At 40.2% G+C, this 24,901-nt stretch overlaps 2 protein-coding genes across 6 annotated transcripts; one reads left to right on the forward strand and one right to left on the reverse strand.

Annotated features, from left to right (window-relative positions):
• Nucleotides 1–459: 459 nt before the first annotated feature.
• LOC145658481 (homeodomain-interacting protein kinase 4-like) lies at nucleotides 460–2,853 on the forward strand. Its single transcript, XM_081715391.1, is given in 5 exon segments — nucleotides 460–464; nucleotides 952–1,062; nucleotides 1,064–1,417; nucleotides 1,564–1,610; nucleotides 1,613–2,853. Coding segments are annotated over 5 exon segments (1,059 nt in total). The 3' UTR covers nucleotides 2,155–2,853.
• A 362-nt stretch (nucleotides 2,854–3,215) lies between these two features.
• On the reverse strand, nucleotides 3,216–11,559 carry pld3 (phospholipase D family member 3). Of its 5 annotated transcripts, none has more exons than XM_081715913.1 (13): nucleotides 11,371–11,559; nucleotides 10,624–10,653; nucleotides 9,864–9,937; nucleotides 9,672–9,722; nucleotides 9,385–9,542; nucleotides 8,928–9,108; nucleotides 8,727–8,844; nucleotides 7,790–7,917; nucleotides 7,271–7,468; nucleotides 6,767–6,906; nucleotides 6,397–6,562; nucleotides 5,888–5,987; nucleotides 3,216–5,698 (listed from the first exon to the last, which is right to left on the reverse strand). In XM_081715913.1, exons 3-13 carry the CDS (start codon nucleotides 9,888–9,890, stop codon nucleotides 5,481–5,483), a joined length of 1,485 nt encoding a protein of 494 aa, XP_081572039.1. In that variant the 5' UTR covers nucleotides 9,891–9,937; nucleotides 10,624–10,653; nucleotides 11,371–11,559; the 3' UTR covers nucleotides 3,216–5,480. The 5 variants fall into 5 exon arrangements, with proteins under 5 accessions (XP_081572039.1, XP_081572040.1, XP_026870283.1 ...); XM_081715914.1 differs by having other exon boundaries at nucleotides 9,672–9,757; XM_027014482.3 differs by lacking the exon at nucleotides 10,624–10,653.
• Between the last annotated feature and the right edge of the window lie 13,342 nt (nucleotides 11,560–24,901).

Here is a 24,901-nt window from a genome sequence, read left to right on the forward strand (position 1 = left end):
CAGGTACACCAAGCCACCTGAATATTTGGAAACACTCTAAAATCACGGTAATGAGGACACCAAGGTCGACTGAAGTGAGTATAATTAGGCTTAAAATAAACAGCATGATAAATTTCAGTATCTTCAGTATTATCAGGTTCTAGTCATTATATTATCCTGTAATTGAGGATAACTGTCTCCATACTCTCCTACGTATCAACGTAAACTTTCGTCTTTTCTGCTGAAGTTCACTGGTACAGAACTTAGATCAGCCTTAACTGCCATTTATTCTGAACAGCAGTCTCTTTCTCTGCATCTTCGTTACTATACACACACGTAAAGAATCTCTCGTTATATATGTGGATCAAAATCCCGCTGGTTCATTTCTAAGCCTATAAGCATTCCAAGGACTTACCGCCATCTTTGGCTCTTTCTTGTGTCCGTGTGTCGGGCGTGTAGGGAATTCTCCCTGGACGAAGGATGGAGTACACGAACAATTGATGAACACTCGTCTGTCTAATGCCTTTTTTTGGTGAAATACACTGTGTGAAAAAAGACCACCTCAATCTGATTTTACTTTCCTATTTTTAAATGTTTAAATTCGTAGGCGCTATCTATTCTACCCATACAGTAGCCTTATACGTACGCTTCATGCTGTTAAAATGTTGCTTATAGTTCCAATTTATTATTTTGTACGTTTAGTAATGAAATTATCCACTTATCTCACAATTGTCACTGCTGTCCACTAGAGAAAAAATGTATATCCAAGAAGAATTTATACGACAGAATATTTTGTTATGATTACGACCACATTGGACGTTCTATCACTTTCGAATTATTTACTATGTTTATTATTGAAATGAAAGGCGACAAGAGGACAGTAAGACATGATATCTATTCGCACACTGAAGTTTATCATACCTTGGACTTGATTGGGAAGGGGACCTTCAGAAAGGTTTTAATACGCTAAAGAGGGAGTTGGGGAGGGGAGGGGGGCAGAATAGTGGCGGTAAAAATGATGAAATGTGATGTTAAAAGAAGTCGCGTCATAAAAAATGGATTGAAACGGATAGCGGTTCTTTCTGTCAAATTTGGAAAGAAGTCATATCGTTCATTTTATCGACGCTTTTCGAGACCTACGTCACCATAATTTGGTATTTGAAATGCTGAAGGAAAAAATGGTATGAATTTCAGAAGGAGATCATCAAAAAGGCTTCAGGCCTTTACCTGCTCGTAATATTCGAACCATTACCTGTCAGGTTCTGAGAGCCTTGACCAAACTTAAATAACTGGCCATCATCCACGCCGATGTAAAACCCGAAAACATCATGACTGTGTATTAGCATCGGTATCCCTTTCGCGTCAAACTAATAGATTTCGGATCCGCCAGTATTTTCAGTGAAGTGCATTTGTTTAAAGAGCCCTACATCCAATCCAGGTCTAAACAAACATCTCAAAGCATCTTTCAAAATATTTTAAAAATATATTCATCTATCATAATGTACATTATTTACTGTATTGATATAGCTACCATTACTGTATGTCCATTTCAGTGTTCGTATTCATCTTTCATCCTTTTACCAGGTTTTACAGATCTCCAGAGATTCTCCTGGGACTACCTTTCTGCGAGAAGTGGAGATGTGGTCACTTGTCTGTGTCATGTCAGAGCTTCTCTTGGGGTGGCCTCTTTACCCTGGTAACTCAGAGTTTGACCAGGTACATTACATCTGTGCGAACCTAGGCCTTCCTCGTCCTCACCTGCTCAACATTGCTAGCAAGACTAGACTCTACTTCAAGCTTGGTAACATTGAGAACGTTGCCCCTACCTGGCTGCTGGCTCAGATGGAGGCTAAACAGAAGGAAAACACTCAAATTGCTAAGCGTGGGAAAAATATCCTCAGTTCCCTTGACCAGTTGTGCACCACACACACACACACACACACACACACACACACACACACACACACACACACACACACACACACACACACACACACACACACACACACACACACACACACACACACACACGAGGTGTTTCAAAATGTTGATCGCCACTACATGGTGGAGCTTATGAAGTGAGTATTGACCAATTCCCATCACAGAATCAACCCTAGCGCAGCCCTTAGCTACCCGTTTATCATACTAACACATCTCTATGGCCCAGGCATATAAAGCTACTATAACCGGTCACTCCAAGAGCTACAGACAGCCCTGTTTCCTAGGAGGTCATCTGAGGTCACGAAAAGAACTGCAACCCAAAAGCAGGGTATAAAAAGATATTTCAGCCCTACCAAGATCAACATGTATACAAACACATGAAAGATTTTGCACTTGCTTCAGAAGATAATGATGTGCGCAGTGAAAATAAAGCTTGCTAGCATTGCCCAGAGAAGGACCACTGTAATAAGCTGAAAGTGCCCTACCAGCTTAGCTGTAAAGTGATCCAGTCTTATGGTAGTTCAGCCAATGACCTCACCTCAGAGCTCAGTGATCTGGAGCATCATAAGGAACACCATGTATACTATACACTATAAGGGACAAACTGTCCAGGTAGCAGAGGCCTATCAACAGAGTCTAGCCCTAAACCAAGTGCAGAACACAACTTGAAAGATGGGGGGGTCTTTGCCTCACTAACATGGGAGCTTGGTGAAACACTCCAGCCAGCTGACCTGGGGAGCTCCCAGCTGGATCTGTATACAATCATGCTGCAAACATGGCCAAATTCCACCAAAACTGCTAAAACATGGCTTAGTGGATTTCTCATTGACATGGTATCACATAGAAGAACCCATGCTGCTTCCATGCTTACTTCCCTAACCAATATGCTAGGTAACCCACAAGCCTTCAGACAATGCCCACCCATCTCGCTCTGACCCCACCAGTGGACCTTGATGGGTGCTCCCCTCCCATCCAGATGGATGCTGGGAGTACTGAAGTATTGTCTGTAGGATCCTTTGGGATCTCCCAGCAGATATTAACTCCTCAAGTGCTGTTCTCACTTGTGCAGTGTTCTGCTGAGGAGCTGTGTAACCCTCCAGAACTCTTCATAGTTGAGAAGCTGCCAAGCAATCAGGAGATTCTGGGTCAGGGTTCCCCACAGAGCAGCTACACAAGCCTGACGGTGAGGCCAAGATCACCTGCTTTCATAAAATAATAAAGTAAGCCAATAGTAGATAGTAGATAATTACAAATAATATTAATAAACACAATGAAAATGTTATCATTTTCAGATATGTGCTTTTTTTTATTTTCACAAAAGGCAACATTCCACCGCAAACTATTATAAAAACTCTTATACTGTCTCCAAGTTTCATGTGTGCCATGTTTTCCCTAATTGTTTTATTTCATAATTGAGTTAACTACTACTAAAAATTATATATATATATATATATATATATATATATATATATATATATATATATATATATATATATATATATATATATATATATATATAAAAACAAACTCTTCAGGTTCCAGCTGTATGACTTTCTCTAGTTTGTGCTCTTCAGCAGGCAGTCCATTTTGTTCCATATGAAGCTGAGGCCTGCAGAGCCCGTCTGCAACCATGAGTCAGGCTTGCTAAAAGTTCACTACTTCTATACATCTCCATCACTGATTCTGGGGAAACACTCTGATACAGAACTGGACCTGCAGGCTTTTAACATCTTTACAGGTGTTAAACTGAGCACACATGGACCTTAGAGACTAGACACTGCAGTTGAATGCTCAGTTATTCGTTATGTTTACTAAAAGTCCATGACAGATCATCCCTTGTTGAATTAGGTTTGGCGACTTATAAAGACAACAGCAAAATAGAATATAGTAAAATATGGGAAAAGAAAATGAAACAAAGCAATTGCCTTTTTACACAGTAAAGAAAGTAAAAATGCAGTTAAAGAGACAGTATATATGAGCTGAGGTGGAGAGACTAAATATACATTGAAGCTTATCATCTTTTTAAATAGAACACTAAATGAAAACTTGTTACAAATTATGGTTGTCACCAGGGGAGCTGTGGTACTACTGGGACCACAGTACCAGCCCTCTGCACTTCCTATATAGTTAGCCAAGTGCGTAACAATGCATGAAACCTTTAAGAATCCAAATCTGTGATTTACCTGGTTAAAATATGTTAAAATAAAGTCATTAAGAACACATTCCTGTTTACCATGGCAGCCTGGGTAGCAGTAAAAGCTTGAGAGAAAGGATAAACAAAATGGATAAAACTCCACACAACTGAGACAGACCCCTGTTGTGTAAAACAACTGGTTAAAAGAGAAACAGGCATATGCAGTTATACTATTCTTAAAATTAGTAATAGGAACAAGTGAATCCAGTTTTAGTGTTTTTGGAGTGTATTCCAATCATTTGCTGCAGCAGACTGAAATGATGTTTCAACAGAAGTGTATGTTTTTACTTTATGAGAAGAGGGAACATGGTGTTCTACTTAGCAGTTCCTTAAACTGCTAAGTGCAGTTCCTGCACCAAATAATTCAGTGTTTCCCCTGCTCCAACACACCCATTTTATAGGTCTGCTAACTTGCTGGACAGTTGAGTCAGGTGGGGTGTTTTTTTCTGAAGCAGGAAAACTCCCAGACTCCAGCTTGCATGTTGTGGTAAGACCTCCAGTACTGCATTGTTATTAAGCTGTGAAAGTTCTTTTAATGGTTTATATTGTCCCACATCTGTGTTTGTAATTACATTATGGGACAATCCTGCTAGATGAAGTGTGAGTAAAATATATTTAGTCACAGGAAAGCAAAAACAAACTAACCGCCCCCTCCCCCCCAAACAAAACAAAAACAAACGTACACATCTCCCTCACTGATGGGAGAGTGATTTTTGTCTAACACTGACCTGGCCTAAATTGACGAGAGGTTCACAGAAGTTCCTGATCCCAACTACCCTTTGATAAAATATGAAAATACTAACACTCAGTAAGCCACACACATCTCCCTGATTGAAAATACTCTGTGCTACTGGCTCACAGTCTGAGAAAAGACATATTTAGGTTCATGTTAAAACGTACCACACTGTTAAAAAATGCTAGTGCATAAATGGTACTTGCATCCTAAAAAGAACTGAGAAAGTTACTTATCAAATGACAATCTCGACTTTAAAAAGTGAAAGCACTTCTAAACGCTTTCTACATGGCCTTTTCCTCGGAATGTAGGCATGTTATGCCTTTAGGTCAAGAAAGGCATGCAAACATGGTCAGCTATGCACAGCCATTAACACCAAGGTTTAAAACATTCTCAAACACCATCTTATCAGAGTCCAGGGAGACCCAGACTACTACTCAGCAGACTCTCAGGACTGTGCTCAACGTCTTGTGCATAGAAACAGCAATGTTTAGGTCCACAGTAAGCATCACCCCCTATCCAAATCTGCCAAAAGTCAAACCATTTTGCCATAAGCACAGAAAAGTTCACTCAGCACTATCTAACCTCACTTCATTTCGCACGATGGTAGTCCACAAAATTGGAATGGCCAGGTCAGAGATCTGAGTACTGTGTGGCCTGTGGCTCACATACATCTTTGAGGTTGGTATTGTGATTGAGTTGAATGCTATATGAAGAATCCCAATCTCTCTCAAACACAGATTGGAGTTGTTCCTGCACAGTGGGACCTGTGGACTGGGCTGAGGTCTGATTCACCACCAGCGCAGAGCCAGCTGTGTTCACAAAGTAATCCCCAGACCAGTTAGATGTTCCTGCAGAACAGGAAAATGAAGATTGGATTATATTTAGTTTTATACCACCCTCTAGTGGGAATACATCAGAATGTCGAGGAGAAAGAAAAATTTGAAAACCAAGGACACAAAGCATTGAGGTCTGAACATGGTCCTAGTTATCAATTTAATAAATAGGGAAGCTGCATTGAGAAAAATAAATCATTATACCTATGTAAGCAACTTTGTCTGTCACCATGTACTTGTTATGGTTCACCCGGGCATAGGGAATTTCCTTTTGACTGGGGCTGGCAGGCACAAGGAAGATTTTCTGTGCAAAAAAAGGAACGTAATTTATAGTCAGCTTCATTGCATCACTGTACAGCAACAGATGAAGCAAACAAACAAAAAAAAACAAAAAACTGTAAGAATCTTCACAGAAGTGACACTCAGAACAGCCTCCAGCAGTAAGCACTGTAAAAGGAAAACCAAAAGTGAACACAGCGCCTACGTATTTTCCTGGTTACTTACTGGCAACCTGAACCTCAGACCAGCATTCTTAAGCATTGTGTCTTAACCTCAGTCATGTTTTTACAAAATGTTCACACCGTTGTCCTCCGTTTTATATACATTCTCACTGCAGGTCATGCTGACTTTTAGCATGCCACACTCTTCACCAGCTCAATACTGCAATCGTTTTACCTCTACGTAAACTCAAGCTCTACAGTGTGGCCACTCACCACCTGGATATCCAGCTTGCTCCTGGAGTCCTGCACGGAGGCGAGTGAGCGCAGGAAGGGAAACATGAACGGCGAGCTGCTGTTCCAGCAGCTGATGAGCAGACGCACACGAACTGTCCGCTCATATGCCACACGCCTCAGCTCCGTGTCAATGGCAGCCCAGTACCTGCAGGCCACCATGCACAGCCAAGGTCTAACATCAAAACCTGGGATTTTTTTTGTTTTGTTTTTTGGTTCTGATTCACTAACCCTGATTCTGAAAAATATTTTATTTTTCATATCTTTAGTTTTGAAATACTAATAATAAGTAAAAAATGAACATTTAATGGTGCTCAATGGAATTCCCTAGACTACTGAAGGCAACACAAACCTTTTTGGAGATGAAAACTCCATGGTGGGCAGGTAGTTCATAACAGCTATGTAGACAAACTGCTGGGCATCTCTGATGATACTCAGTATAGCTTGCAGATCTGAGGTCCTCCCATCAGCACAGAGAGATGGAGGAGAGCTCTGGAAGAATGGAATTTTTTGCTTTTTAAAATCACAAAAACCTAATCACCCAAGTGAATATGGAGAGAAAAAAAAAAAAAAAAAAAGAATATTCTGAATTAATCAAATAATTATTCTCATTATCTTTATTTGGGTATATTGCAATTCTGATAAGACCCAACCTAATGGAGAAAATACAATAATTATATACATACATTAAAAAACCTACAGACATACAGATTTAACATATCTGCCAAATCATAATAATTACTCCAAACTACTTTTAAGCAGTTTATGACCATTTTTGTGGTATTAGAAGACGCTTTGTTTTCACTCCAGTTACTCAACACTACTCACTGTCCTCTCTGAAGGAGTCCTGACTTACCGAGAGGTAGACCCTGGAGTCAGTTCCGTTGAGTAACAGTTGCATGGGTGTGTCCTTGTTGTAGAGTGTAGTGTATTGGCTAGGCCAGGGGGAGGGGACAGTTTTACTCTGCGCTAGGAACCAATAGGCTTCAAAGATTTTCCCTATGTCACTGGCCAAGCAGCTGCAGTTATACACAACTGCCCCTAGCTCTTTCACCTGAGTGATCAACAGACAACACAGCACATGAACCTTGGATCTGTCCAACAGAATATGGGTATCTACAGCAAGTTCAAGACTTTAAGGTTTTCCACACCTGCTCTACCACACCTGATTCAAATTGTCTGCTAATTACAGAGCCAAACGTTTAAGGCTGTTATTACTGTTACTACTGAAATGCTAAAGACACTGATCAGGTGGCTTTGCAAGACATATTTCAAAGTTTCCTGAACGTTACCAAAAAAACCCAATGAAATATGATGAACTATGAATTTGACAGCAAAGAGTGGGCAGTGTTGGATAGTAAAAAACAACAGTTACCTGTGTTAAAGATCTCCAGTCCATGTTGGCACTGCCTATGTAAATGTGTTTCTTGTCAATCACCCAGAATTTAGTGTGTAGCACACCAGACGTTAACTCTCGCATGTTCACAGTCCTCACTTCTGCACCTGCGAGAGACATCACCATGGAAAGCATCACCATATGCAAGGTACATCATCATTAAAGGCTTGATGTTTTTTTTTTTGTTGTTGTTTTTTTACAAGGCACCACCAAAACCTACTGTGGACTGGCTGATCACTTGGAGCGCATAAACCTTCTCTATAGCTGTAACATTTTTTTTTCAACTTTAAGCTATAATCAACCACTCCTGACATGACTATTACACTTGGAAGTCAGGTGACTAGCTGTAACCTTTTCTACATTGTGTCAACCTATTTTGGCTTCTTTTTTTAATTTGGCTTTGACCAAAAGACAGGTGTTAGCTGGATTTTAATTTACAATTATACTGAATTTACATGTCAATATTGTTTATACAAACATACAGCATAAACTCATTTGAATGAAATAAATGTATAAATATCCAGATATCACCTGCCCTTTCTTCAGGTCATTCATAAAATAGGCCCCTACAAGCACACAGTTGTGCAGAGAACAATTTACCATTAGTGAATTAACTGCTGAGCATAACTGACCAAAATGCTAGTAGACTACAAGTACAACTAAGTCACTAGTGCAGTGTTTCTCCAATTTAGGCTTTTGAGACCCTTAGACGGTCCACATGTATCTCTATCCCAGTTCTTTTACCTGGACCAAGAAATCAAAAACACTGAATACCTTGTACAGCTGAGCTGAGAGCCAGTATATAAGCAAAAATTGGGACTGTCTGCTCTAGCCTGTTGTAACAAACAAAACTCTACCGACATCATAAATCAAAAGCAATTAAAATTCAAAGCGAGTACTAGCTCCAAGTGTTTACCAGAATCAGCAAGAAGTTTAATGTCATCCTTTGGCTGGGTTTCTGAAGGAGTGCTCACAGCAATCCGCACCGATATCTTCCTTGAGAGCTGTGCAAGCTCTTGCAGTATCTTCTCACCCTACAGCACAGAACAATCCACAAAACATCCAAAGAGCTACATCTCACAGGTTATTGAAAACTACAAAATGTATTTATACTTACCTGACTGGCTGTGGGTTCTTGTGTCTGCGTGTCTTTATTGGTTAGTGTCCAGTAAAATGAAGCAATATCTAGGCTCCTCTGAGCCTCTGAGATGAGGCTGAGCCAGGTCTCATAGATGGACTGGTGAGGAGTAGAGGAATTGAACTCCACCCCCACTGGGATACTCTCCACCAAAACAAATCTGCACATAAATCACCAATGCTACTTTTCATTAGAACAGTAAATCAAGCTTTCCTTTGCAGCCACAAAAGCAGAAACAGCAGTGTTTTTGAAACTGCAGATGGGAGAAAGCAGCAGTGGTGGTTAAAGCAAGCCAGAAGCCTTTAAAAAATAATAATAATACAAAAATAATAAAAATAAATAAATAAATAAACAGGGTGATACCTGCTCTCCAGACATAGTTCGTAGCTCCTTAAAATGAGAATGCAGATTGGAGGTCATTAAGGAACATGCTCACCTGCAGGGATCAAGGCAGGTTTCCCTGACAGAAGGATGCACCTGCAGCCTAAGAGGTCTGGATGCTGACATAACAGCAGGAACCAGAAGAGTTTGGAGGACAAAGACCATGAGCAGCACAGTGGTGAGACAGGTGATGATTATCAGACACCTGTGATACTGCATGGACACACACAAACACAGAGCTCTCAATGAACACAAGATATTAACCTAACATGAAACTAATATAATGATTAATGTTTTTTTCTGTATCTCTTAAAAAAACAAAAGAAGTCTTTCACCCTGTACCTTCAGATGTTTCTGATGGGCCTCTGCTTTGTTCCACTCCACATCAGCCATCTAGAGAGAAATTCATTCAACTAAGATGCAGACAGCTTTAGAAAAAAAATAAATGTCAGTTCATGTAAATATATATAGTTTTAATGTACACATTAATTATTGTAATTCAGTGATAAACATTTTAGACTTTGTCATACAAACTTTTTCATATGGAATATCAGACTTCATTCTTGTGGACTTTCCTGACACATTTAAAAGAAAACTTGTAACTGGTCCTGGCAGAAAAAGAAATATTCATTATGAGACAGTCCAGTAGTGAATCATGTAAACATTTTAAGACACAGCGACACTTGCCTATCTCGCAGACAGATGATTAGGTATGGATGAAAAATGTATAAATATGTACATTTGTGTGAGGGTGTGGATACATTTCTGTGTTTGCATGAGCGCATATAGGTTTTGCCCCTCCTAAATGCATTCTGTTCCATACACTGTAACTTTTAATGCAGATCATAATGCAGAAAACAGTCTATGATTGTCAGCATTCATGCTGGCCATACACCACTACTCTGTGGCTGAGCCATCCTTCCTAATGACCATGCACACTGCAGCCACATTGCAAAAGCTGAACAGTTCAAATGGGATGCAAAAGAAGAAGCGGTTTTAGAGTCACATGGAGAAAAACAACAGAAATTAAGGTGACCACATTAGTTGCAAGTCATGAGAAAGAAGCCCTTAGACTTCCTGATGCCAATGTGACCACATCATGAAGTTGTTGGTTTTTTTTAATCATTATTTTGTCTAACATGATGGCTGACCATTGGCTTGATTTATAATACTGTTACATTTATATATTGAGTTTTGTTTCACCACTAAAAAGCCTTGAAATGTTGACAGCACAAGCGTGAAAGTCATGAACATATAGTAGCTCACATGCAGAGAAATTTAATAACTAATTTACCTATGGATCAGTAAACTTCTATCCATCTATCTATAATGCAGATACAATCAACATGAGTTCAACTTACTCCGCAAGTCTTTGGCAAATGAAATAGGTATGCAATTTAAGAAGATCTACCAGTATCTCTTTGGGTGTGCAACTCTGCTAAATATACAATTAAAGCAAAATCTCTCTTTATATACATATGCTATACAGTCCTATGTGAGGTTAATCGTCATGAAGCTAACCTAAAAAGTACCTTTATATGAGTAAGCAAAAACAAGGTCGTTCTGTACATCAACGAGAGCAAGTGCATTTCTTCTGAGACGCGACACTTCATTTGTGTGCGCGTAAAGGTTAGCTTTTAGTTTAATTTCCTGAACTCTTCCTTGTTGCACAACAATTATGATTGAGAAATATAGAAACGGAGATCGCAGTAAAATTCGCTCAATTTGTCCGTCTTAGGCCCAATTTCATGCCAATCAAGAAACTGCCATACTTATTCAGCCGTAAACTTTAGGGCATAACGTGTACTAAAATAGCCTCTAAATCAAGAATTATATCTTATATCCTATTAGATTTGTTCCTGCTAGGCAATTGCCTGCCGGATGGCATCTTATAGATTTTACTCGTCCGAGAATATAAAACACTTTATATTTTATATACAATATATCCTTAAGCCTACAAATCGACAATAAAAACACTAGTTACGAGAATGTAAAGTGATATAGTAAACAATGAATCATATACAAAAACCAAGAGACTTGCCTTTAAAAACCTAACGCTACCCGTCTTGTTTGATTAAGAGTGTGACTCGACTGAAATATTTAGACGTCTTCTGAAAAGAAAAATAAGTAACAAGTTAAATGTAACATGGAAAAACCGAAATAAATCTACTTCTACCCAGTCTTCAGAGGAACAATATTCCAGTCCTGTCTTTTCTTGTACGATATGTGATCATGTGATCAACCCTAAACGGCCGCCCTATAGGATGATACGCAATCAAATGACGTTTACGCAGCTTTTATGCAGGATTTATAGAATTCCCTATTTATATAGACAGTTCTGGCAGTACTGGGTTGGCCAGACCAAGAACATTTTAAAATAACTATTTTAATGTTGTTTTTTTCCCATGTCATCTGGTATGCTTAAACATAAGTCGTAAATGAAAACAAGCCTAGTAACGTGCCCAGAACAAATGACAATGCGACAGTTCACCCGAACGAAAGAAGCATACGTCGATTTCAGGATAAAAGTTAAGTAATATCTTAGTGATCGGTATCAACTGCAGCATGGATAAGTATTTATTAATGTCCTGTGCTCTGAAACAATCATAATATATACACGAATGCTATTTAAAATATCTAATGCAAAGCCTAAAAATGATATGTCCACGCTGGTAACGCTTTCTGATAATATTAAAGAGGTACCAAGTTCCTAGGGCGTTACGGAGGATTTTTATAATAGCTTATGTCGTTTAAGTCGCAATACTTCTATTTCCTGTTTCTCCTTTTAGATGTCGATTACCTTTACGGTAGATAACTTACTCCCTAAACAAAGTAAATTCCAACATTGTGTACGACAACAGGTCAAATACAGTTTTTTTAGTTTAATATGTACATTTTTACAATCGAGGTATGAACTTCCTAGTCTTTCACCAAAAGAGGGAGCTAAAGAACTATATTACTTTCAGTACTTTCAGCTTCTAGCAGTATTTTAACCAATGCAGTGTCTTCCGCTGATGCCGCATGTCGGCGAATGTCATGCATACTAGGATGTTCACCTTAAGTCATCATTAAAGGATCCAGGCTGTGTGCCTAACAGATAGATGCAAACTCTTATCGGGAATGAATGACCTGTGTTTTGACGCTGAATAACCTAAAGGCAGTTATGGGCGAGCCAGGAACCTCCGCAGGCTATCCAGGATGCAATTAGCAAGTCAGGTGCACAGGTAGGTGAAGAAAGGTTAACACCCTCTGATATTATCTGTTTGTTATTTCTATTCCATTCCAGTGTGCCAGGTTTATAAATTTGGCAGCAAGATCTGTATTTTAAAAGATATGTGCTTCACTTAGTCTGTCTGTTATTTTGATCATTAAGTGTTCCAAATGACCAATAGTGATTGAGAGAGGAATTATTTTATATATATATATATATATATATATATATATATATATATATATATATATATATATATATATAAACACCATGTATGTAGATAGATAGAAACAAAGAGAACACCCATACACCCATAGTGTGTGGAGTTTTATGATTTAAAAAAAACTCCAGTCTCTGGAGAACTGTAAAAAAATCTTTATGACCTACATCCTACTTACATAAGCACGTGGTCTGATTTGCTTAAATAAATATCTTCCTCGGGTGCGACATGGAACGTCACTTTATTAAGTGTCTTCATTTATACCATCAGGGCTGTATCCAGGAACTGAAGACAACATAAAATAAAAGAAGAAGCACCTTAATAGCAATTCACTGAAAAACCAAGAGAATGTACATTCCAGTTAAATTACCCTCATAGTGTCCTGTCCCTTTTGCACCTTACTGTTGTACAAGGAGCAAACCTCTGCAATAATAGTTACAGCAACCCCCAGTTACACATCTGCTGAACATAGCAATGCAAGCACAGCACATTCTTGTATTAGTATGCACATTATTGATTAGCATTTCAGTTATGCATCTGCATTAGAACAGATCTGGTGTGCCTAACCTGGGAACAATTCCCGAAACATGGGAATGTCCTCTAGTTCTCTAGCATTCAAGTTGATCTACCACAGCCATTTTTCAGTCTCATGTGGTTCACATGCTGTTTGTAATATTATGAATGAGTTTACATTTAGAGTTGTGTGTTAATATATAATACATAACATTTTATATATGAGTAATATAAAAGTTTGGACTTCTTGATTGTTTTTTTTTGTTTGTTTTGATAATGTATTTTAATTTCCCTTGAAGCATAATATGAAGTACTGTAACAACCAAAATTCCACATTATTATTTTTATAATTGTTGTTGTTGCTGTTGTTATTTTATTATTGAATATTAGCATTTATGCAGTTCCACTGAGAAACTTGTTGTGCAGGTTGTGTTCACATCATAAACACCCCCATGCCCTATTACTTATTCACATAGAACAGCTATGAGTCCCAAACTTACCCCAATGGCGTTAACCTCCCTCTCATAATCCCACAAATTTTATGCAATTTCCTGCTAGATGAAAGCACACTTTAAAAACATGTTTTATTGGCAAATAACCTCCTCTATGGCTTGTCTTTGGAAACCTGCTTCAAACATCCTTAGTGGAAGCAGAGTGGGAATAAAAGCAGGCTAGTGTTTGCTCTTTGCTGTTCTATCTCAGATAAATATCACCTGGCCTGGGTACCGTCCACAGGGAACACACAGTCACAATAGAAGGACTCGGACGAGCGTGTGGGTCAGGGTGATATGAACATGAAAAGTTCACTGAACACACACACACACACGCACACACACATACACACTGAAACACAAACACAAGCTGGTATAAATGTTGACCAAGCGAACTTGAAATAGCCAAGTACTGGAAGCATGGCTCCTATTGTTGTATCTATTAGCTGCTGTGAGCACCTCACCTTTGCTTCTGTGTATGCTCCCATGTAACACTGGCCAGGTTAACAGCCGACATTTAGCAGCTTCCAAACATGGAAGCAATCAGACCACACCTGGAGTCATAAAACCATGGCGAGGAGCCAAACATTGGGATGAAATACAGTGAGGGTGGTGCCTTTACCCTGGCTCTGGGTCTATGAACAATATGAACAAAGAAACACAGATCGCTGATTGCGACACACTCAAAAAGACAGGTAGGAATATTTAGTAGTATCCATGGTGACGTTTACCACTATTTAGTGTATCTACTTGGCATTAAAAGGGCATCTTGGTGTGTTGCTGCACCAGTGTAATCACTACATATTGTGTCTGGTACAAAAGACTACACTTGGATGCTTCAGTTGACTCCAAAATCAGCTTCTTGCAAAACACTCCATATTTCTGTTTTAGCAATCTTGTTGCAGATATATACACAAAAGAACGCATGTCCACCTGTAATACTACTTGTCAGAGTTTTTTTTTTTTTAAGTTAGTGTCATATTTACCCAGAGGTTTGGGCTGCAAAACAGCAGAATTAGTTAGAATTAGCCAGGGTTTTTGTTTTTTTTCTTCCCAAAACTACTTTAGCTCTGTGGGAGTGCAATATGGTTGGTGTACATACTAGGTCACAAAATGGTGCTCCCTAAAGCCGAGTTGGCCTGACCAGGATGTCGCAGTAATCCGGAGAGTTAAAGTGGATTTTCAGGTGCTGCTGGGAGGCCAGGATCCAGATGCATTAAGAGCTCAGCACATTCTGTGTGTGCGCGTATGTGTGTGCGTGTAGTCCCTTTTCTATCCGTCCCTCCTATTTATTTGCTCAGGTAAGAGTCTGACCTGCAGTTGATATCAGTCCATTATTCAGTAAAAAAAGATGCATCAAAAAGGTAATTTGGTACTCTTTTTCTGTACACTGCTTAAGATGTCAAGGTCTGTGGCGCTAGACCCTGTTGGCTTGCGGAGCAGAACCTTCTGCATACCTTTGTGTCTGTTGTCAGCCATGGTTGTAACTGGTGAGTGTGGACTTGGGTGAGTTTGTAGGGAGAAAGGTCCAGAGAGTGGGGGTTGGTTCACCCAGGTGAAGGCTGGGAGATAAAAGGGGGTCAGGGTGCGGGGGAGCAGGAACCCATTGGAGAGGGTAAGAGGGGCAGACGGGGCAGGTAATTTATTAGCCTGCCTGGTCGAACATGGATGGTCTACGGGAAGAGGAGGATCAGGAGGAGCCTGAAATATCGATTCAAATTTTAGTGCGATGTCCTGACTCAAAGGGCACTCAATCCATGTGACTCTGTGCCCAGTCCAAGTGAAGTTTGGGTGGGGGGGTTTGAATTAGCCTTCTTAATCAAACACACACACTGAAACCCCACTCAAGTCAGACTTTAAGAGTCACAGATATCTCACTGCCACCTTCAAAACCTTAGATTTATCTGTTCTCTATGGCCAGCCACATGTTATGCTATGATGATGGCAAACATAAAACCTAAGTATCTTGGTAACATACGGCATGTGTATAGATGTCTGCCCCTGCTCCTCCTGCTGTCGCTCATCTGTTTGGTAGTGGCCCTCTTTCCTCTCTCCCTGACCACGGTTGGGCTTATCGCCTCCCGTCCTTGGCCCCTACACCTGTAGCACAGCGCAGGTACTCATTAACCAGCACTTCCTGCAGCAAGCAGGGACAAGACGAGCACAGCCAGGCGTCCAGGCCTCGCTCATCACGCCCAGATTATGGACAAGGGTGAGCGTTCACTCCATGTCACAGAACAGGGGTATCAAGTAGACTACCACCGCCAGCTGCGTCCAAATAGATTCGGTTCTGTTCAGAGCTACAATAGCCCGGTTAGCAAAATGCAAACCTAAAATCCATTTGCTAGCAAGTTCATACATTTTTGGTGGAATGCTATTCACATGGTTCTTATGTCAGACTTTAAAGCAGCCTGGTGATCGTAGTTCATTCTGAACACCTGTGATGAATTTAGCTGAGAGTTTATGTGCCTTTAACTTATTTAACTCGCAAGTGTTACATGTGGCTTAATTAATTCAGGCAGTTATTTGAAGGAAATTAGATTTTTTTTCAGATTCTTTTATTGTGCATTAGTGACTAAGACACTAAGAAGTTTTTTTTTTCCTTCATTTTTAGTTCCTGGAGCACTCTTACCACAGCAGTGCTGGAATGTGTTACTTTTGCTGGGTGGAGCCCAAACTTGGGCATTAGAAAGAGCTCTACCTGCTCTGGGTTTCACACTCAGTCCCTGGGCTTGACCAATCATTAATATGGATGGTATGTGACCGCGTTATCAGTTGGCACTGGGCCAGTAAGGGGACTGAGAGTGGGTGTTATCAGGGCAAAGTGGACCACACAAATCCACGACAAAGGCTTTGGTAAAAGCCTGCTAATCGTTTAGAATGACTGGATCTTGACCCATGCCTGAGTACCTGCCTAAAGAAATTCCTGAGGGAAAATATTTTGAAAAATATTCCTGAGAAAAATCATCTGGTTTTGCCATTTCTTTATAAGCAGAGCTCATGCTATGAAATTAAGAGAGAGAGAGAGAGAGAGAGAGAGAGAGAGAGAGAGAGAGAGAGAGAGAGAGAGAGAAACAAAGAAAGAAACAGATGAAACAATGAAGAACTAGGACAGATGGAAAGAAGGAGTGAGAAAGAGAGAAAAAAAATGTAAAAATGAGAAAAAAGAGAGAAAAAATGGAAGTTTGCAGTTGCCGTTCTATATTGTTGATGAGGCAGAGCCGCTCAGAAGCTGCTTCAGCAGCAGGACCTGTGTTCTTCACTCATCTGGAAAGCAGGCACGAACATAGCACTGCTCCACTGAGCTCCCTCTGCTACCTCAGTGCCTTTCTCACCAGGTAGACACAGCCACCCAGCCTGTCCCACAGTGCATGTCCAGCACTCAGTAAACCCACAGAGCAGGCTGCAACCACAGGACACCAGGAGGAGGAACATGAGGAAGAACTGTTTGAAGATATCAGTTTTAGATATTTCCACAAATATCACCCAGTGTCCATACTTAATCACATATAATATGATATATATAATAGAATTTACACAATTATGTTAGAATAAACAGATTATTTGCAGTGCCTTGTCACTCCATCATACCTCTGTGAAAAAGGAGGTTATTGTTGTTGTTACATACAGATGTAATTCACTGAATATCAAAGATCTTGCACGATCCTGTCCCTTACCTGTTTCACAGACTCTAATCTAACACATCACTCATTGTTCTGAACACTCACCAGACTAAACACTAAATATTTAGTGTTTAACTCCACACTTATTTCTGTTTTTTTTTTGTGTGTGTGTGTGTTCACATAATGTCTTTGTGTAAGGTGTGTGTAAGCTAGTAAATACCTAGCATAAGACAGTCAGCTTCCAGTGTCTTCTCACCCCTGCCAGGACAGAGGCCTGTTGGTCATTCCATTAAGATCAGGGTAGTCTGTTGTTTACACAGTGGTAAAAGCCTTAGAGTTCTCCTCCCCTCTATCATCCACTCATCTCCACACACTCGTCTTACCTCCTCCCCTCCTCTCTAGACCTCTCTTCCCATATCCTACCCCCATTCTCTCACCTTTCCTCTTCTTTCTTCTCCTCTCTTTTCCTCTTGATCATTTCTTTAATGTCCAGCTTTTAGCATTGTTTAGTACCGAAGAATATTTATAGTAGCTGTTCATAGTGTGTGTGTGTATGTGTATATATATAAAATAACTCACTCAAGCAAGTGTCTGCTGACCACCATTACTGTCTGCATCAGTAATGCTTGCTTAATGAAATCAGCAGTAAAACGCATTCTTTTTAATTTGTGTCTTTACATATATCTCCCAATAAGCTGTTATTATTCATACCAAAGGGTTGTGATTATACAAAACCACAAAATACAGATGCGCAGTAGCCAGTATGAAATACAAAGAGAATGCAACCTATGGTTTGTAGGTAATGTGCTAAATTTACCATAGATTCATATTATGCATGTGCTCATTTCTCATGGTACCAATACTGCCCTTCATTTAATGAGCTTCTCTGATCTGAATGAACAGAGCCATCTGCCAGGTGCATGAGTAAATACTTGCTACAATACCCTCCACCTGACTCTCTCTCTCTCTCTCTCTCTCTCTCTCTCTCTGTCTAAATCCACTGTTTTTGGAGTGCTCAGACTTTGTGTTTGTATGAGGGATCCATTCCTGTTTTTCAGTTAGGTGCTTCTAGAGTTGGTCTCCACCCCATGCCTGATAAGACCTGAGCTGCTTGTAAAATACTGAAGCCATGTTGCATGTATCAAGAAATTTTAACACGTTAAAGTCTTCAATAAATCTTTATTTGGGTTCGCTCTCACTCTCTTTCACACACACACACACACACACACACACACACACGCGCATATATATATTCTCAGAAACCACTTGAAGATGTCAGTGCACAGTGTCACCAAAGTGTCACCAAAGCATAAGGATTACAGGATAATTAATGTACAAGTTCCTAATGACATTGCAGTTAGTATTACACCTTGATTCAGTGGCACTACATCTTAAATGAGCTGTAGTGTTATCCTATCATTCCAGATCAACATATTCAGGTTTTAAGGGCCTTGACCCTTTACTCCAAGAACTCCGGCTGCCCCAACAACCCCACCACACCAAGTAAACACCATGAGCAAACACTGGGGAGTTCCTTCTGTGCCCCCTGCCACCCAGCCACACCTGTAACCTCCCCACCCCTAACCTCTCCACCCCCACTCTCCATCCTGCGCTCCACCCCGTGCTGAAGCTGTGAGCAAACACTCTAGCGTCAGGAACAAAAGAGGGGGGGGGGGGGGAGTGGATGACTAATCAGAGGGAAATGTCAACGTTTCATCATGGCTGCGCTGCCACTGCAGTTAGCCATTAACTACAGAGAGAAGTGCCATATCACCCAACCTGCTGAACCACAGCAAAACAATGTTAGAGAGAGGGAGAGAAAGAGAGATATGCTGACCATATGTAGGATCAATGTGAATACAGGAGCTAATTAAATTGAATAATTAAATTTTAAAAAAGCCTAATTTCATGTTAAGGATTTACAGGAACCCTAAATTAATCACCAGTAATTCTGTATATATTTTGTAACACCATTGCCAACACACACATACACAGATTCATTCATATTCACAATCACTTTCATGTTCATAAGCACTCGATTACTGTTTCATTATGTATATAATGTGTACTATACAGAGGCCAAAGTGTTATGGTGTGTATAAAAATTAGCAATGGTGATGGAAACAGAGACAAAAAGACAGAGAGTGAGACTCTTGAGAAAGAAACGGAAAGAGACAGACAAAGAGAGAAAGATAGAGATTATTACTGTTGTTGTTGCTATTATTATATTTTCTTCTCTCATTATCTCATCTCATTTTATTATTAATATATAATGGTGTTCCTTAACTCTTTAATATTGTAATTGTTTATTCTTGTTTTTTTTAATACTACTTTGGCAGTACTGTAACTGAATATGGTAATTCCAGTAAAGCTTACTGAATTGAATTGAAAGAAAAACAGGGAAAGATAGAGGTAAAGTTAGAGAGGGGGACAGAGACAAAGAGAGAGAGTTAGAGAGAGGTGGGGCGTATGAATTTGATTCCCTGAACAGGAGATAGGGGCAGGAGAGGGGCCGTTGGTGACTGGCATTGAGAGGAGGGAGGGGGATGATGGAGGTGCTCCGTAAATAAAATCTCGGATGTTTTGAAGGAAACTGTTGATGTAGCAGGGCTGGCTCAGCCCTCTCTAGCTCTCCTCCACTGTCTGCAGTGCCTCCACAGCCAGCCTTCATCTCTCTCCTGCTACTCGTGCTGTAAGGAGTGTCAGGTGTTTTGCTGCGAGGATATGTGTGTATACATGAATGCATCCTGTACATGTGTGATCACTTGTTTTCAGTAAAACTGCTATAGTATTTAAACATTTTTGTGCTATGGCACTCCTGACACTTATCGTGTGTTATACGAGGCTCAGATGGCAATATTTTCCGTTCCATCCCAGTGGCAGGTGGCAACGCAGGTCACATGAGGTATGGAGACCCTGAAAAAAGTTGGCCAAGATCAAACCGACATATTAAAATGCCTCTTCAACCTTTTCTGTTTGTTCATCTATTTATGTTCACGAGTGGGTAAAACTTTATTTTCTCAGCATGAACTCGAACGTGTGTGTATGAGTCAGTGCATGTACAAGAGAGAGAAGAGAGAGAGAAAACAGTGAATGAGTGGGTGTTATTTATTTGCTTTGGAGAGGTGGACTCGGGGCAGTGAAAAATCCCTCACCGTATCACTAATTCCGTCTCCTCTGGCCACCAGTGGAATGAAGGTACTGTGAACACTCACAGGCGAACAGAACAGGCCTGTGTGTGCAGCGCAGCACTGAACTTATGGGCTGCAACACACACACTCACATGCACAAGGCTCACACAGCCAGGCTCACACTCACACCCTGACTCACATAGAGAGGGGGGAACCACACCCGTTTGATGGAGGGGTCTGTGATCCTTTCATCCTTTCATGATTTGGCTCTTTCATTTACACTTTCCTTCATTCTTTCTCTCCCTTCATTGACTTGCATTGCTGTGACCTAACAAAACAAAATTAATAAAAATAAATTCATATACATGTAGTAAGTAGGTGCTTGCTTTTTATTATTGAAATAATATGTTATTTTGTGCCTAATTTGTTTTATTTCATTATTACTCAATGAATATTGTGCCATATATAACAACCTAATTCAACTAGTACTTTTCTGAGTTTTTCTGTACTCAGTGTTTTAGATTTTTGACCTTTGTATACTAAACAGCATCAAATTAGCATTACAACTCTGAGGCAGGTTTCAATTCCAACTCATACAAAGAGTTTGAGAATAACTGCCACTGCATAACATTGAACAATAATATAGAAACATTATCTCTCAGATTAAGGTCAAAGTTATTTATATAATGCTTTTTACAACACACATTGTCACAAAGCAGCTTTACAAATTGTCTGTCATGAAGAGAAAGCCAGGCATAGTCTCTGTTTGTGTGTGTGTATGTGTGTGTGTGTGTGTGTGCACGCACGTGTGTGTGCGTGCATGCGTGTGTGCGTGCATGTGTGTGTGCGAGAGAGAGAGAGAGAGAGAGAAAGAAAGAGAGAGAGAGAGAGAGAGAGAGAGAGAGAAGACATGAGTGTGAGTCATAAATGAGCACACATTGTGAGCACAGTGAAAATCCTCACAGGTTCCAGGAAAAGAACGTCTGTGTGTCACCAGGATGCAAGACAGTTTAGAGGTCAGAGAGGAGTAACTGTGCTCTCCACCTCACACCAAAGTCTTGCCCTGGTGTCCCACACCACAGTCCTCCACTGGGACCCAATATCACCCAACTCAAACTTGCCTGTACTGTGTACTGTGTACAACCCTGTACTGTGACCGAACACCACCCAACACAGCCCTGCACTCAAAGGATCCCAACACTTGCCTACATGGTCTTTCAATGTAACCCAACACTATCTCACACCACCCTGCACTAGACAAAGCTCAACACAATCCCACACAGCCCTGCCTTAGAACCCAACACCACCAAACACAACACTGCATTGAAGAGAGCCCAACACCACCCAATGTAGCTCTGAAATAAAGCCAAACACCTCTTAGCAGATAGGTACTCATTCTGCAGCTGTCATTAACACAATCAGTGAGTCTCTGGTATGACTACAGTAAGTGTATATTATATATAGAATATATAATACCTGGTACAATCATAAAAAATAAAAAATAAAACAGAATACTTTGGTTAGTTTTACACTATTATTGATAAGGGATCTTTTTTTTACCATTTATTTTGTGTAAAATAATAGCTTTGTGTCTATGGTAGTGATGTCTACCTTCACTGTATTCCATTTAAACCTATTTTTTTTTGTTGATCAAATCTTTTTCTGGTTTTCACCTTGCCTTCATTTGAATAAGGTACACAGTACGTTTACGGGAAGAGCCGAGGAAAACCATTGCTCCTGGCCCCTGGTGCCCCTTCCATCCTCTCCTTCTTTTTCCGAACGCTCGTTACGAAGCCTCACCATTTAGAAATGTTTTTAATTTTACTCTACACAACTCCCCGCACCTACAAAATGGCCAGCATGGAAGAAGGAGGCTAAATATAAATAGGTAAAAGGTAGCTTTGTGAAGGTGAGCGGCAGAGAGTGCAGAAGTGAGAGGCAGAGAAATTCTGCCCATGGCCTGACTGCGAGGAAGGAGCCAGGGCCTGAAAATTCTGTGCTCCATGAAAGAGGGGATTGTCCAGCGCCCTGCAGAGCCAGGAAAGTTAACCCAGTAGTGGTTTAGCCCTATCTGCCAGGAACGCAAGAAGAGAGAATGAAAGAGAGAGAGAGAGAGAAAGAGAAACAGAGAGAGAGAAAAACAGATAGATATACAGACAAACATGGTGAGAGAAACTTGCATCACTTTGGTCTGATAGCTACCTTGGGCTACCTATTAAAAATAACCCTCTTTTGAAGTGGTTATAAATATGATCTGTAAAGAGCATGGGCAGGCAGATTTAAAATGGCCATGGTGGTAGTTTTCAGAACGGCTCTCAAGATGTTTGTTTAGACAGCAACTGAGAGAGAGAGAGAGAGAGAGAGAGAGAGAGAGAGAGAGAGAGAGAGAAAGAAAGAAAGAAAGAAGGAGGGAGGTGGCAGCAGTGAAGTGTATTTTTGGACTAGACTTCATTGAGAAGGCTCCATTCAAGGTGCTGGTAAGGAGGGGATGCTCTTTGTGGCAGCCATATTTACTAGCACTAATTTGCACAGTGTAGGCAGAGTGAAGCCATCAAAAGCCATCACAACCTTAACTTTCCAACGGTTTTACAAAACATTGTAAAAGAATAAGATCATTATGAACTGGTGTTTGGGTGAGCAGCAAGGAATGAAGTTGCAAAGCACTACACCTGCTTGTCTTGCCATAGAAGACTTTGGAGATTCTGTAAGGCATCAACTTTACAGAGTTTTCATGTTATAAAAAAACCACAGAACTGTGGCTGGAGTTGGAGATTGGAGTTTTTACCCTTTTGTTTCTTCTGGGTTGGGTCTGCCACCCAAAATAAACTGTGATCAGATACTAGGCATTAATGAAGAAGTAGAGGATGGCTAATACAAATAGTGCATAGAAACTGGATTCACCTGAAGTTATCAACAGTACAACAATTATAATTTATAAATGTTTCTGATAAGTGGGGGGTTTTAATAAGTCTCTTTCACATTTGCATTTTAGTTTAGCCAAACGTTATTTGCACTGCTGTGAACACAAACCTTCTGAACACAAGCATGTTCTAAAACTGCATTATTGTTTATTCTGATTAATTAAGCCCTTGAACGACTGAGGAGGTGCAGTGTGTTCAGTGTTTGAGCTAAAAGGAGAGAGAGAGAGAGAGAGAGAGAGAGAGAGAGAGAGAGAGAGAGAGAGAGAGAGAGAGAGAGAGAGCATGAGAAAATGTGAGTGCATGAGTAGATGATGTGTCTACCACATTCCAGCACTGTGGCTACTGAATGATGTGACTGTCTCTCACACCTCTCTCACTTCTATGTCTCTTGCTCTCTCTCTTCTTTTTTTCCCCTCTCCCTCTCACACACGGGTGTTGTTTTTGGTGTTTTAGGAGGAGAGGAGGGTGATGGGTCACTAATCTGCTCCAGCTGGGTTCCTGTTACTCCTAATTGGTGCAAACGGCATGGATATAAGTGTGGACCGGGGTAGAACACCCACCCCTCCAGTAATGGGCTATGAGCAGGACTTGGAGTCGCTGGAGTGGCTGGAGTGCTGGGGTCTGTGGAGCTGTCGTCCCACCAAACTGTGATCTCTCAGATGTTCCAGATCAGCATTCATCCACCTGCAGAGTCTAGGCAGTGCACTACAAATCTCTATAAGATACAAAATCTTCTTTATCTATACATATACATGTCTTGTACCACCTCATGACTATGTCTTCTGAAAGCAACTGAAATGAGAAAAAAAAAATTTAAAAAATGAAATGAAACGCAAGTCTGGACATCACTGGATTGCAGTTAGAACTAGTGCTTAGTGCCTTCAATTCATTGCACATACACTCCTCAATTACCAGGATCTGGTTTACCTTTAATATAATTAAGTTTTTGTTTGCTTAAATTATTACATTTTTTGCACAGCTTCATTAATGAATTTGTATCCTCTCTCTCTCTCTCTCTCTCTCTCTCTCTCTGTCTCTCTGTCTCTCTGTCTCTGTCTCTCTCTCTCTCTGCATTTCAGAAGGTGAAAAGTAGTTGTTATACATTTACATTACATTTACATTACATTTACATTTACGGCATTTAGAAGACTACACTACATTTACATTTACGGCATTTAGCAAAAGTGCTTTGTCAACTATTGAGAGAATGATTACCAACAAACTCATACTATACTATAATTCTGTGGCTTTTTTTTAAACAAAGGAAAGGTTTAAATGTTCATTCTGGCAGCTTGGCAATAAAGGAAACACCCGCACTGGGCCATTAATTAAGTATTAACATCACAACATTATAATTTATGGACATTCAATTAAGTACACATCACAACACTATAATCTATGCGTGTTCTATTTAGGACAAGTATAGAAAAGTACAATGAATAAATAATTACAATTAACATAT

The sequence above is a fragment of the Electrophorus electricus genome, chromosome 6 (genome assembly GCF_041902795.1).
Source record: "Electrophorus electricus isolate QZ-2024a chromosome 6, ASM4190279v1, whole genome shotgun sequence".
In the NCBI taxonomy this organism is placed as follows: Eukaryota; Metazoa; Chordata; class Actinopteri; order Gymnotiformes; family Gymnotidae; genus Electrophorus; species Electrophorus electricus.